The sequence below is a fragment of the Vipera berus genome, assembly GCF_964194415.1.
Source record: "Vipera berus genome assembly, chromosome: 1".
Lineage (NCBI taxonomy): Eukaryota > Metazoa > Chordata > Lepidosauria > Squamata > Viperidae > Vipera > Vipera berus.
In genome coordinates, this window is record NC_138202.1 from 37,340,675 (window position 1) to 37,356,264 (window position 15,590).

At 47.5% G+C, this 15,590-nt stretch overlaps 1 protein-coding gene across 1 annotated transcript in view; it reads left to right on the forward strand.

Annotated features, from left to right (window-relative positions):
- Window positions 1-15,590, forward strand: part of DEGS2 (delta 4-desaturase, sphingolipid 2) — a gene marked incomplete at both ends in the record, with an annotated part of 44,840 nt that overhangs the window by 22,512 nt on the left and 6,738 nt on the right. The window contains one exon of the mRNA XM_081322752.1: window positions 7,594-8,336. Coding sequence (XP_081178878.1) covers window positions 7,594-8,336 — 743 coding nt within the window. The remainder of the gene's footprint in view (window positions 1-7,593; window positions 8,337-15,590) is intronic.

Consider the following 15,590-nt stretch of genomic DNA (forward strand, 5'->3'; position numbering starts at 1 on the left):
TTGGATCAGGTAGTGGAAGCAGCAGCTCTCCCTGCAGGTGCCTCAGCTCAAAAAGCTGAACTCGTTGTCTTGACGAGGGCCTTGGAAAAGTCAGACGGTGCAGTTGTTAATATATTTAAAGGTAAAGATAAAGGTTCCCTGGCACATGCATGCTACTCGTTTCCAACTCTAGGGGCCGGTGCTCATCTCTGTTTCAAAGCCGAAGAGCCAGCGTTTGTCCGAGGACGTCTCCGTGGTCATGTGGCTGGCATGACTAGATGCCAAAGGCGCACGGAATGCTGTTACCTTCCCACCGTAGTGGTCCCTATTTTTCTACTTGCATTTTTACGTGCTTTCGAACTGCTAGGTTGGCAGAAGCTGGGACGAGTAACAGGTGCTCACTCTGTTACGCGGCACTCAGGATTCGACCCGCCAAACTGCCGACCTTCTGATCGACAAGCTCAGCGTCCTAACCCACTGAGCTACCGCGTCCCTTATGTTAATATATTTACAGACAGTAAATTTGGTTTTTTTGTGTTATACATACAGTACACATGGGGCCTTGTGGCAGGAGTGTGGTTTCCTCACCGCTCAAGGCACTCCTGTTAAATATGGACAAGACATTTTAAGGCTACTGAATGCTGTTTTGCTCCCACATAAGGTGGCTGTAATACATGTGAGGACCCGTGTTAAGGTTAATACTAAACATGGAAGGGGAAATGCCTTGGCTGACCACACTGCAAAGTCTGCCACTTCAGGTCTCCTGTCCCCTTGGTATGTGGGTGTGCTTGTATCTTCACATTTGCCTGTGCTGGCTCAGACATATATTTCACAGAATGGGCACAGAGCTTATAAACTGGATCCTGTTTATCATGGAGAAGGACGAGAAATGCCTTCTCTCAAAACATGAATTATGGGCTCTCTTAAGAAAATTGCATGCCAGCACTCATTGGGGTTACAAGGCCATAGCTGAATTTCTTATAAAGGACTATACAGTATTTGTCCTAGGATCTATAACAAGGCCCTCATGATGATAAAGCAATATGTAATTTGTTGATGTAATAATCCTGTGGAAATTAAGCTTGGGGCTGGCCAGGCTCCTGCTAGGTTTTGGGAGGTTGATTTTACTGAGTTGCCATGGATGCAGGGTTTTAAGTACTTGCAGGTTTTTGTGGGTGCTTTCTCTGGATAGAATGAGGCCTTTCCTTGTCGTACTAACAAGGTACATGAGGTGGTTCAGGCCCTCCTAAAGGAAATTATTCGATGTTTTTCCTTCCCATACCTCCATAGAAAATCCTCCATTTTCTATGTGCAACAGCTTTAGCATTTAGGAACAGAGGTAGTTTAGTTGCTTTTCTATTAATAGATAATCCTTAAAAGGGCTCTTTTGTAGGGACCCTGCCTCGGTCTAATTGAGACTGGAAATATAGCAAAGGAAAATATTTTTCTCCACTCTGCTTTGTCCTGTTTCCCCCACTGGAAATGGCTGTTAGCAACACACAAAGAGGAGATACTTTCCTAAGAGCTCCCAATTCAAGAATACCAATGTTGGATTCCCAACAAAGTTCTGTCTGTGACAAAACAGAACACAAAATTGCTTTCTCCTTTGAACTGGGGAATTTCCAATCAAGTTGCCTCTCCTCCCTCCCAGCCTCCTTCCCTCCCTCCCTCCCTCCCTCCCTCCTTCCTTCCTTCCTTCCTTCCGTTCTTGCTTTTTTTAAAAAAAAACTGCCAGAGGCTCCAGGCAGAGGTGGCAGCAGGCAGGAAGCGGTGGGCAGAGGCTTCACATTTTGACCCTGTCATTGCCTCTGTGTGGCTCTCAGCTCACCTCTCCCAGACCTGTGCATGTGTTTGTTTGTGTGTGTATGTGTATGCACAAGGATGGGCAGGGAAGGCTGTCACCCCTTGCAGCCTCGCACTCTAAACAGAGATCTTCTGTGATGGCAGGCTGCACACTAATGAAAGCTGTTTTTTTTTGAGTACTTGTTTCTTTTTCTCAATGTGCCGCTGATCACATCGTGCCCTGCCCCCCCCGCTCCCGCCCCCAGCCCAGTGGAAGGCTGCAAGAAGCTCCCATTGCAGCTTCTCTTATCTCTCCTGTTCTTTTCCTCCCCAGTGTCACATTGTGAGGCTGCAAGGAGTGAGAACCTCCCATGTGTGCATGTGTGCTCACACACACAAACAAACAAACAAACACATGCATAGGTCTGGGAAAGGTGAACTGAGAGCCACACAGAGGCAATGATAGGGGAGGGGTCAAAATGTGAAGCCTCCTGCCTGGAGCCTCTGTTAGCTAAAAAATAATAAACCTGAGAAGCGCTCAGAAAGCGCTTTGCCAGCTCCTTCCTCCCTCCCTCCCTCCCTCCCTCCACTGCTTCTCTTTCCTTCCTCCACACTCAGGAAGGGATGATGGGAGGGGGAGACATCGCCAGCACTGCCGCTGGCCCTGCTGCTGCTGGCCGTAGCTATCCCAGGCAAGGGCAGTTCCAGTGAAAGGGAAGCCTGGTGGCTGCAAGGCTAAGTCAGTGAGTGGGCATGGCGCTGATCTGATAGTGGGGCCCATCAAAGCCAGAATGCGCTCAGCCTTAGATCCATGGGGCAGCCCTGGAGCCAGCAAGCCCCCCCCTGCCATCTCTGGCCCACCCCCTGGGGGTGCACAGAGAAGGCGGTGAGCGAATGAACACTGGCGTCCTGGGGGAAAGGGAAGTGCTTCTCTTGCCTTTTTTCTTTCTCAGTGGTCAGCAGGGATGGTCAGCAGGGATGCCAGGCACTGGCCGCCTCCTATTCATGCATCCAGGGGGCAGGGGCAGCCCCTCACTGACCCTTTCCCACCAAAACCTCCTTTTATATCATCTCCTCTCTCCCTCACCCCCCTCCTTTTTCTCCTTAGGGCACCTACAGCTTCCGGAAGCACTGATCAGCTGGAGACCAGCGCTGATCCTGGTGTAAATGCTGTTAACATTGGATCTTCCTGCTCTGACAACTGATGAAAATGCAGCCATTTTCTTTTCTCCTTTAACATACTTTTCTTTACTTTTAGAATTCAGGTGCAGCAGGAGGGATGTAAGCTCAGTGAGCCATAATAATAATGCTGCCATGGGAACTCAAGGATGAGCTGATAACGTTTTGGTGGGCTGAGGAGCTGAGGAGAAAGCCCGTGCTTGAAGCTAATTGGGGAACGTATTTTATGACAGTTTATTGAGGGTGGGAATTGTACTTTGTTACTTTGTATCGGTGAAAGGAATTTAGTTTTTGGGTTCAACTATGTAGTGCTGATACTTTGTTTCCCGAATAAATTTTGCCTCGAAGTTCTTTCGATGGGTTTCATCTGTCAGAACCATGACATTAGCCCCCAAACTAACAAAACTAATGACCCCCCCTGTAAGCCTCCAGCCATCACGGCCGCAGAGCCCCCCAGACCACCTGCCAGTCCCCCAATCAAATGTTTCAGATGTGGGCAACAAGGACATTGAGCAGCAAGCTGCCTGGTCCCATACCCCCAACAGCAAAGCAGATCAGGACCACCGGTGAGGAAGAAACTAGTTCAGCAGCTGGCAAAAGAGAAGTCAAACTGGATCATGCAAGAACCCATCACCCAGGTTATGTCACCCATGCAGGAGAGCGCCAAGGCCCAAGCTGGATCTGCCACCGCTCTGCCCTCCTATGACAGTGACGATGAGGGGGAGACTGACCCGATGGTGAGTTGACACGATCCACCTTTTTCTCTCGCAGCCAAACTCATAGTCCCCAACATGGGTGGACGAATAGATTTGAAAGTGTTAGTGGACTCAGGGTGCTCCCGGTGCATTATTAGCTTGCCACTTGCCATTAAACTGGGTATACAAGCAAGATTGGTCTCCAAACCCATGAGATTTGAGCAAGCTGATGGCTCTTTAATGGGAGGAACTTTGGTCACACAATTGACAGAGCCAGTACACTTAGAAATAGGTGAACATTGGGAGTTCATTCACTTCATAGTGGCTCTGAAGATGACTGAGGCAGTGATTCTAGAGCTAGCTTGGTTGGACAAATGGGGGGGATGAGGACTGTGAGATTACCTAGAGGGCCCAAGTCCCCCCCCTTAATTCGGCTGACGTTGCTGGAGAGTTTAGACCACTATCTAGAAGGGAGCAAGGTGCCTTTCGAGGTATGGACTGATCACAAAAACCTAGAGGCACTGAAAACTCCCAGCAAGCTGTCCCTGAAACAAGTATGATGGGCGCAATACTTTAACCGATGTAACTTCACCCTGAAGTACATACCGGGGTGTGTGACTTTTTAGCTGACACTTTATCCAGATTACCTCAATACAAAAGCCAGTGTGAAGAGGTTAATGAAGCAATTATATCTACACTGCAAGCTGCTTCTCAACTAACACCACAAAGAGCCCCATCTTTGAAAGCCCCAAACCCCTGGGGCAAGAAAATTAACTCCTCAACGATCAATGGTTCAAGAAAAACCAAACCTCCTTGATGTGCAGGGATGGTTTGGCTTACAAAGGGGGGAAGTTTTGTTTGCCTGAAACCCTCTGCACTCCAGCATGATCATGATGTGAAACAAGCTGGACACTTTGGATATTTAAAAACAGTGCATCTGGTTCATCGGCAATTTTGGTGGCCGGGTCTGAAATGGGACGTATAGAACTATGTCAAGAGCTGTGCTGTGTGTGCCACCATGAAAAGAATTCCGGGACTGCCTGGACTATTACAACCAGTGGCGGACCCTTCCCAACCAAGGGAGAAAATTGCTATGGATTTTATAGTGGAATTACCTGAAAGTAGGGGGAATATGGTGATTTGGACTGTGATAGATCTATTTTAAAAGCAGGCTCATTTTATCACCTCCAAAGGACTCCCGTCAGCCCAACAACTAACCAAGATGTTTTTTAAGCATATCTAAAGACTGCACGGAGTGCCAAAATAAATAATCTTGGATGGGGGGTGCAGTTTACGGCCAGGTTCTGTAGGGTTTTTTTCAAGTTAATTGGCTCATCACAAGGACTGTTGTCAGCTTTTAACCCGTCTACAAATGGGACAGCTGAATCATGGGTGGAGCAGTATCTCAGATGCTATGTGGACTATCTGGAAATGAGCTGAACTGACCTCCTCCCTTTTGCAGAGGTGGCTTACAATAACTCTGTCCACAGCAGCACCGGTTTTATGCCTTTTAAAGTTGCCACAGGAAAAGAGTTCAACCCAATACCCAAATATCCTCAGGGACCTTCTACTTCCCAAATGCTTGACCAGTAGGTGAGGGGGTGGAAGGAAGTAAAAATCACTCTGAGAAAGGCTTCAGAGATGTATAAAAAGCAAGCCGATAAAAAGAGGGCTTTCCAAAGATCATTCCAAGTTGGGGAAAAAGTTTATCCACAAAATATTTACGACTTAAATTGCCTAGTAGTTAGGACCAAATTTCCTAGGTCCCTTCCCCATAGTAAGAATCATTAACCCAGTCACAGTAGAATTAAAGCTTCCTATACTCCTAGGGAAAGTCCACCCTGTGTTCCATTGTAGCCTACTGAAACCTTTTTGGGGTTCTACCTTATGACCTCCCCCTAAGAAGGCACCTGGGCCTCTCGTAGTAGCGGGACAGATTCATTATGAAGTGAAGCATATCCTTGATTCTAAACTTTTTAAAGGAAAGTTACAGTACTTAGTGCAGTGGAAAGGATATCCATTGTCTGAAGCCAAATGGGTGAAATCTAGCGATGTAAAGGCCTACAGGTTCATTAGTAAATTCTATGAGAAACACCCTAACAAACCAAGGGGCAAACCCTAACCTATGATTTTGTTGGAATTGCAGGATTTGGGGCCGGGTGTCAACGCTGCTAATATTGGATGTTTCTGCCCTGACAACTGATGAAAGTGAAGCCATTTTCTCTTCTCCTTTAACATGCTTTTCTTTACTTTTAGAATTCAGGTGCATCAGGGGTGGTGTGGGGATGTAAGCTCAGTCAGCCATAATAATAACGCTGCCGTGGGAACTCAAGGACGAGCTGATAACATTTTGGCGGGCTGAGGACCTGAGGAGAAAGCCCGTGCTTTTAACAATTTGGGGAATGTGATTTATGACAGTTTATTGAGGGTGGGAATTGTACTTTGTTACTTTGTATTGTGGGAAGGGAATTTAGTTTTTGGGTTCAACTATGTAGTGCTGATACTTTGTTTCCCGAATAAATGTTCTTTAAGGAAGAATTTTGCCTCAAAGTTCCTTTTGATGGGTTTCATCTATCGGAACCATGACACCTGGGCCTTCTGCTGAGCCCTGACACCCCTGCAGCTCCAGCTGTGTCTCTCTCAGGCTTGTGTGGCACTGCTGCCACTTCATCTCATTCCTCTCCCCCCACTACCACTTCTCTAGGATGGTCACATACCACCTGCCAGATGCCAAAGTACCACTGGTGGTACGTGTACCACCAGTTAAAAAACCCTGCTGTACATCACCAGCCTAAACAGGGAGTGTAGAAAGATCATAGAGCACTTGAATAGTGTGTTTCATCTGGTCTTAGACATCAGTAAGGGAGCCAGGGCTTAAAATTTCTGTCTCTCATCACATTAAAATATTTCAGTCCCTAATATATCTATTTTGATAATATGTTCACATGTGCATGAAGGTTACTTCTTCAGAGTCTCAAAGATGGCACAAGTCTCAGTAACTTGGATCTTGGATTTGGGAGACTAAGGACTTCTTTTTTGCAGACAGGCAGGGCTTGAATTCATCAAACTGTTCTTCCAGCAGTGGAGGCCATTTTTATTGGTTCTGCTCTTCCCATATTGACAGTGGGGAACCAAAGACACTACCATTGAACAAAAAAAAATGAGTGAAAATGTTCATTATTAAACCTTCAGGAAGTACTTTCTTCCAAATGATTCTAAAATGTAATTCTTTGCATCAGAGGAAAGTGGCAGTAAGAGGTCGTACAGTATATCCTTGAATTGGCTTTGATATCTTTGCTCAAGGATTATGGAGTTATAATGTGCTGCATTCTCTTGGGCATCAAGTTTTGGTATCAGCTGTTTAAGTATATTTTGCCAATGGCCTCTTTTTAAAGCAGAAAAGGGAACTAAATTTCATTTTAATTCAAGTTAAAACTAATTTTTAAAATAACTATTGATTATTTAAAGTTACAAAGCTTAAGACAAGTTAATAATACTTATGTAATTAATAGGGAAATGGAAACAAATAATAAAATAATCAGATTACAGGATTCTTGTGGGAAGGTCCCAAGGAAAGATTTGAAAAGGACTGGCTTCAACTATTATTTGGCTAGGACATGGACTCCATAACAGAAAGACTAAACATTACTAAGCAATAAAAGATATTACATATACATTACATATCTTTTTTATTACATACACAAAATATTACTAAGCAATACATGAAATGGTATCCTTGCACTTTGTTGTCTGTTTTTTTAATCAGATGAGCATGTAATTTTCAAACAAGATGGCTTACAGTATAACTTCTTTTGTTCTTTCTGTCACATGGGTGTAATTATGTGGAACAGTCTGAGAAATGGTGGCATGATTTTGCTGGACTAGATGAGCCTTTGTAAAAAAAAAAAGGAAGACTGTTCTCGACTGCCTTTAATGACATCTTTCTTTCCTCCCTCAGCCAGATATCCAGCCGTCAAGTCTCTGATGGGTTCAGATCCCCATTTGAAATGGATTGTGACAGGAATGGTATTCACTCAACTTCTTGCCTGCTTCCTGATGAGAAATTTAGTGTGGAAGTGGGTTTTCTTCTGGGCTTATGTTTTTGGAGGCTGCATCAACCACTCCATAACACTAGCAATCCATGATATCTCTCATAATGTTGCTTTTGGTAACAAGCAGGCTAGGTGGAATAGGTGGTTTGCAGTCTTTGCCAACTTGCCTGTTGGATTACCTTACTCTGCCTCTTTCAAGAAATACCACATTGATCACCATCGATACCTTGGCGGAGATGCTTTGGATGTGGACATCCCTACTGATTTTGAGGGCTGGTTCTTCTGTACTCCATTTCGGAAACTAATTTGGATTGCCATCCAGCCATTTGTTTATAGTTTGAGGCCACTATATGTCAACCCCAAAGCAATTACTGAGATGGAAATATTTAATGCTTTGGTACAATTCTCCGTTGACCTTACAATCTATTATCTCTGGGGTTGGAAGCCTATTGTTTATTTAATAGCAGGAACGATCCTGGGCATGGGTTTGCACCCTATTTCTGGACATTTCATAGCAGAGCATTACATGTTTTTGAAAAGATATGAAACATATTCATACTACGGACCCCTCAACTGGATCACCTTTAATGTTGGCTATCATATGGAACATCATGATTTTCCCAGCATTCCTGGATCTAGGCTGCCAATGGTAAGCATTGATATTCTGTCCTTTCAATGTTTCAAATTGTTTCTGTACTTTGCTAATTAAACTTCAAAGTCTCTATTAGGTCTTGTGACAGGGAGGAAGAATAACGTAAATAAAGCATACAGAATTTATTTATTTATTTTTATTTTATTTTATTAGATTTATATACCGCCCTTTCCCGAAGGACTCAGGGCGGTTTACAGGGTATTTAAAACAACCAGTACAAAAGTTAAAAACAAATTAAAAAAGATTAAATTATCCCCAAAATTAAAAAAACCCAGTTAAAAATTCTCAGCCTGGGCCGGAGAGCTCAAAGAGCCAGGTCTTCAGGTCCCGGCGAAATGTGCGAAGGTCGGGGGCAGTCCTAAGCTCCACGGGCAGCTGGTTCCAGAGGGCAGGCGCACCCACAGAGAAGGCCCTTCCCCTGGGTGTTTTCCGCCAACAGTCTTTTATCGGCAGCACCCTGAGAAGACCCTCCCAGTGGGAGCGCACTGGACGAAGGGAGCTTGATGCTGGCAGCAGGTGTTCCCTCAGATATCCTGGACCCAAGCCATTCCGGGCTTTATAGGTCATCACCAGCACCTTGAACCTCACCCGGAGGGCAACCCGAAGCCAATGCAGCTCGCGGAGTAGAGGTGTTACATGGGAGTATCGGGAAACCCCCATCACAACTCGCGCGGCCGCATTCTGCACCAGCTGAAGCCTCCAAGTGGTCCTCAAGGGCAGCCCCATGTAGAGAGCGTTGCAGTAGTCTAGACAGGAGGTCATGAGCGCATGAGTGACTGTGTGTAGGGCACCTTGGTCCAGATAGGGTCGCAACTGGCACACCAGGCGAACCTGGGCAAAAGCCCCCCTGGTCACGGCTCCTATATGATCTTCAAAATTGAGCCGTGAATCCAGGATGATGCCCAAGTTGCGAGCCCTATCAACGGGGGGTAACACCTCACCCCCCATCTTTAAAGGTGGAATAGTCTGGTTAACCCAAGATGCCGATATGCACAGCCACTCAGTCTTGGCAGGATTGAGACGAAGCCTGTTTCTCCCCATCCAGACCTGGACCGCCTCCAGGCAACGGGACATCACGGCAAGGGCATCGCTGGGTTGGTTTGGGGTGAAGAAAAACAGTTGGGTATCATCAGCGTACCGAAACCACGAATAATCTCACCCAGCGGCTTCATGTAGATGTTGAACAGGAGGGGAGAGAGAACCGACCCCTGAGGAACTCCACAAACGAGAGGCCTCGGGGTGGATCTCTGCCCTCCAGTCAACACCAACTGCGAGCGGCCCAGGAGATAGGAGGAGAACCACCGTAAATCGGTGCCTCTCACTCCCAACCCCCTGAGATGCCGCAGAAGGATACCATGGTCGATGGTATCAAAAGCTGCTGAGAGATCTAATAGGACTAGGACAGAGGAGCAACCCCTGTCCCGAGCCTGCCAGAGATCATTCACCAGCGCGACCAATGCCGTCTCCATGCTGTGCCCGGGCCTGAAACCCGATTGGTACGGGTCCAGATAATCAGTTTCCTCCAGGAACAGAGGAAGCTGATGCGCCACCACACTCTCAACAACCTTCGCCAGAAAGCGAAGGTTGGAGACTGGACGATAGTTATTTAAAACAGCCGGGTCCAGGACAGGCTTTTTGAGGAGGGGTCTCACCACCGCCTCGTTCAAGGTGGCGGGAAAGACACCCTCACTCAAAGAAGCAGTTATTACTGCCTGAAACCAGCCTCGTGTCCCCTCCCGAGCCACATAAACCAGCCAGGAGGGGCACAGATCCAATAAACAGGTGGTGGAGCTCAGCCTCCCCATGATCCTGTCCACATCATCAGGGGATACAGGATCGAACTCAGTCCAGATAACATGCTCAAGACTGTCCGATTCCTCCACATCAGACTCCGCCCAGTCAGAGTCCAAGCCGGCCCGGATCTGAGTGATTTTGTCCGTCAGATGATGACTAAACTCCTCGGCCCGTTCCTGTAAGGGATCCTCCCTCACCTCCTGGTTAAGAAGGGAGCGAGTCACCCTAAACAGGGTGGCCGGGCGATTATCTGCGGACGCGATGAGGGCGGCGAAGTAATTAGCCCTCGCTGTCCTCATCGCAGCAAAATAAGACATTATAAAGGTTCTTAGCTGCAATCGGTCAGATTCGGAATGGCTAGACCTCCAACCGCTCTCTAGACCCCGTCTCCGACGCTTCATCTCCCAGAGCTCCACAGAAAACCATGGAGCCCAACGGTATCTGCACCGGGTCAGAGGTCGCAAGGGTACGACACAGTTGAGTGCCTCAGTGGCCGCCTTTTCCCAGGCATCCACCAGGGCATCAACTGGGCTGTGAGTGAGGGTGATAGGTATAGACCCAAGCGCCATCTGGAACCGTTCAGGGTCCATTAGGCACCTGGGGCGGAACCATTTAGTTGGTTCCGCCGCCCAGCGGCAGGGGGTGGCATAATGGAAGACCAGCCGCAGGAGATGATGGTCGGACCATGACAGGGGAATAACGTCCAGTAAACCCCCTCCTAAATCATCCAACCACTGTCCAGATAGGAACACCAAGTTGAAAGTGTGACCCCCCACATGAGTCGGGCCTTGAATTACCTGGGTCAGGTCCATGGCCACCATGGAAGCCATGAACTCCCAGGCTAACTCTGATGACCCTCCCAGGGAAGGCAGGTTGAAGTCACCCAGCACTATAAGCCTGGGGAACTCCAACGCCAACCCTGAGAGGGTGTCGAGCAGCTCGGGCAGAGCTGTTGCCACACAGCTGGGTGCCAGGTATGTAAGCAACAAGCTCATCTGAACCCGAGAACCACATCTCAGGAGGAGGGACTCACTCCCGCCAATTTGGACAATGGTGGTCTCCCGCGGACATAAAGTCTCCCTGATAACCACCGCCACCACACCGCCCCTACCCTGAGCCCATGGCTGGTGTAGCACACGGAAACCTGGGGGGCATAACTGGGTCAGAGGGACCCCTCCCTCCGAGCCCAACCAGGTTTCCGTAATACATGCCAGGTCCGCATGTTCCTCCTCGATCAAGTCACGAACGAGGGGAGCCTTGTTAACAATGGATCTGGCATTAAAATACACCAGCCTAAGCTCAGGGTCCTGATCACCCTCACCCCCGGGCAAAAGGGTGCTAACCGGAGGGTTGGAGCACGTCACCGCTCGCAAGCAGTGGGGACGCAATCCAGGATGTCGATACGGCCCTCCGTGCACACACCTGCTGCCATTCCCTATTGTCGTGGGGATTTGAGGCCCCACCCCAACACATCCAGAACCAGCCGCCTCTGACCCAAACCTCGTCCCGCTGGGACCCCAAACTGGCCCGGACTGAGTGCCGGTTAATAATTCCCTACCCTCCCTCACCCTGTGTAACCTATTCACTAAAAAGTGAATCAGAGGCCTCTTAATACGTCTCCGCTCGAGGCCCCTATCTAAGCCCAGCCACCTCTTGGGGTCCCAACAATTGGGCCCGTCATTAAGGGGAGTGTAGAAAAGGGCAGCGGGTCGAACCCAGGAGGGAGAAACCCCCCTGAGGGCATACAAGTCGGCTCCAGAATAGTGCAAGGGAGCCATACAATAATAAAAGATGTCCGCATAGGGCTGATGTTGATAATGGGTGGATCAATGGTATTGATAGCAAAAGTCCGGTAGATGTATCACAGTCCTGTTAGTCCAACTCAGCTCTCACCTGGGTGGAACTCAGAAAAAGAGACCCCAACCGTCCTCTCACTACGGCTGAGGTATCTATCCTGTCATGGACAAAATGAGGAATCCTGGGGTAAACCTACCCCAACTGGTCTCTCACATCAGTGGGGCAGTTGATGAACAATCCCAGACCGTCCTCCCACCACGGTCCAGTCCCAGGTCCAATCCGGAAAATTAATGGGAAGCACTAGCCCCCACCGGGCATTAAAGCGTAATCCTGGCCGATCTTCGGGCCATAGTAATGCCTGCCAGCCAGCATAGGGAGAAGGGCCAAGCCACGGCCGATCATCAGGCCGCCGGCCATTACCGCCATTCTGGGGAGGGGGGGCAAAAACATCCCCCCTACAAACACCGTACAGCAACCAAAAGGCATTTCCGTCCCCAAATCCAAGCATCCACCAGCAATCCAGCAAATCCACTGTGGTAGGATAAAACCATGGCCAATTTCCAGGCCGGGAACCTACCGCCGCCATTCGGGGGAGAGGGAGGGCCCCGCGCCTCCGAAACAGTGCCAGCCAGCTGATATAATTCCCAGCTCCAAACCGAGTCCCCGGATCGCTCGATCGTTGCCGCTGCTCCTCCGACAGGCGGGGGGGGGTGTCCATGGCAAAAGGTAGTAGAAAGAGCCTGTAGAACAAGCCCTGGCCGTTTTCCAAGCCAGGAAGCCACCATTGCCACTCGGGGGGAGAGGGAAGTCTCCGCGCCGCCGAAAGCAGCACCCGCCAGCTGGTATGAATGCCAACTCCAGCCCGAGTCCTCGAATCACTTGATCGTCACCGCCACTCCTCCGACAAGCAGGGAGTGTTCACAGCAAAGAAAGCAGCAAAAAACTGCAGGAGCCGGAGAGAGCCTGCAGCAACCATCTGGGAGGCCCGGATGACAGGCCTGACCACAAACAACCTCCGAGCCGGTAGGCAGATGTCGCTATCCAATGGGGGAGGGAGAGCCCAGCACCACCGAAAGCAGCGCCTAGCAAGATGTCTCTGTATCCAACTCCCCCTTCAAGCTGTTCACCGTATCATGCCTCGGTCGGGTCTCCCCAACCAACCCATGTAAAGCCCGTTGCGGAGCGCCTGGAGCTCAGACTGCAGCCGCCGCCATCTTGGGCAAAAAAAAATGGTATAGCTTCTGACACTAAAATTAAGCTGACTTTGTAATAATGCTGCTTGGGTGTGTGTGAAAGCCCTAATAAGCAGGCATATACATAGAATGAAGGCTACTGCTAAGCTTGTAAGCCGCCCTGAGTCTTCGGAGAAGAGCAGGATATAAATGGAATTAAAAAAAATAAAAAATAAAATATGATCTGAAATGAGAATAAAAGTTATAGGTATTAAGAAAAATTCTTTTATGATTATCAGTGTGAAATCAGATGTATGGGTAAATAATGATTCTTGTTTTTCCACTAGCTTATAAATGAATTGTCAAGCCAATATGGCAGCTTTTGACACTTTCCTCTGACCATATTTAATGGGAGACAGCTAGGATATGAACATGTATCAATGTACATACTTTGAGATATTTGGCATAATTCAGTTATTCTTCCTCCTCATCTTCCATTACATTTGTCCTCTTCAGCTGACAACTTCTTAATTTCATTTATTGTTTTTCACTAGGAATTATTGGTGAATAATATATTCTCAAATCTGAACAAGTGATATATGCCAGGGCTGCCTTCTGTTCTAAGATATAAATTTAATTTTATACAAAATTGCATTAGTGTTTGGATCTGAACTTGTTCTCTATCCTTACCCTTCCAAAGGAAAATATCACACTTCTACCCTTTATTGCATACCAACCCCTGCAAACAACCACATACACACACACCCCAGTGTGTAATCTCCAAGCTAGAATACTATTTGTATAACCTCTCTTAAAAAGTACTGAACTGCTTTCAAGAACTGCACATTAAGTTTTGCTTGTTTTACTAGACAAAAAATGAACACCCACATAATTTTTTTCACAATTTATAGCACTGTCAAATTACAAAATCATTGCCTAAAGGAGATCTGCCTTGCATTTTTGGTCCCTCCCCACACATGTCAAGTTATCTCTGGAGAAGAGCATATATGCCCTTATAAGCTAATATATGGGGGCTTGGAGCAAGGATTCCACAATCAAATTCAAAATACATTGTATTATATTTTGTAGGGCCCCTGTTGTCTATATGTAGACTAAGGAATCCAGCATTATATATCTCATTGTCCAATATTCTGGTCTGCCTCTCCATAATTAATATGTAGGTGGATTTTAGCTAGCAAGGGTATCCTTTTTAACTTTGATTACTGTTGCACCACTGCTGATCACTAAACATGAAAGAGTTGCAGAGACTTGGATTGTGATACATAGAGGGGCAGTTCTCTAACTGTGGCACCACAGTGACCATCTTGCAAATTCTGATATCATCCCCACTGCTAGGCAAATTATAAAGCATTCATTTACCTGAAAGGGCATGTGAAGTTAATGCCCACTATCCTTCCTATGTTCCTAGGATGCTCCATTTGACTTTTGAGGAGCAGTAGGCAAAAGTCAAGCAAAGTAGGGAGATGCAGCAATCCTCCACTTTTCAATGCTCTAAGAATGTTTGGGTGGGGTCCAGAGGCATTCTTGTAAATAGAGATAATACTGAAAATTGATCGTTAGTTTTGCAGCATGACAGCTTCCCATTTAACTTGGTTTAATTGAAACTGTTAAAAAGTCTTTTTATTTTAAAAGTAAACAGCTTTATAAATGGTAAATAAGTAGGCTAGGAGCCTGGCAGGTGTCAAGGGAACTGATGATGTCAAATAACCTCTCCAACATTCCAATATTAAAAGGTAAGGTGAATTTATTCAGTCGGGGTGGGGGTGGGGGAAAGCTCAGTGTCATGGCCCTATCAGAGGCCAATTTGTAGGAGGAGGAAGAGTTGGAGCTGGGACCATCCAACAGGGAAGGCACACCAGGGCTGAGAACAATGCTGTCCTGGGCCCCTGAGGCATTGGGGGAAGAGGTCGACCAGATGAAAAGCTGCCTGCCTGCACAGATACAGTGGTGCTGCCTACTTCACTTGATCCAAGGGCAAGGAGAGTGGAGCATAGGCAAGTCCAGAGAAGGACTGCAAGGCTACTCAGGAGGAGCCCCCCCCCTTCCACCCTCACAAGGAACACCTGGAGGGTGCGGTAAATTAAGGAGAAGCTTTAGGGAGTTAGTCTTGTCAGGAACAATGGTTTGCTTTGGCTTACACTCGTGCCTGTTGCTGTTTGCCGTGCCTCGCTTGGAAGATAGCTCTTCACATTTTGTTTTGGACCTCGTCCTTCTCTAGTGGCCTAGGTTTGGCCTTTGCTTCACTGGGGCTTGGAATTGTTTCTTTTCTGGGATCTGTTTCTTGTCCTGAGAACTGCCCTTGTCTTGTGCCTGGACCCTGCCTGGTGGATTGGACTTGGAACTCCTGGTGAGCATGGTCCTACTCTAGGGGCTTTCTTGTTAATATAGGGGCTGTTGTTTGGGGGACTGAGAGCAGCTGCCTTCAGGGTAGGGTGAGGGTGGAGCCTTACCAGTTGTTTAAGAAGAA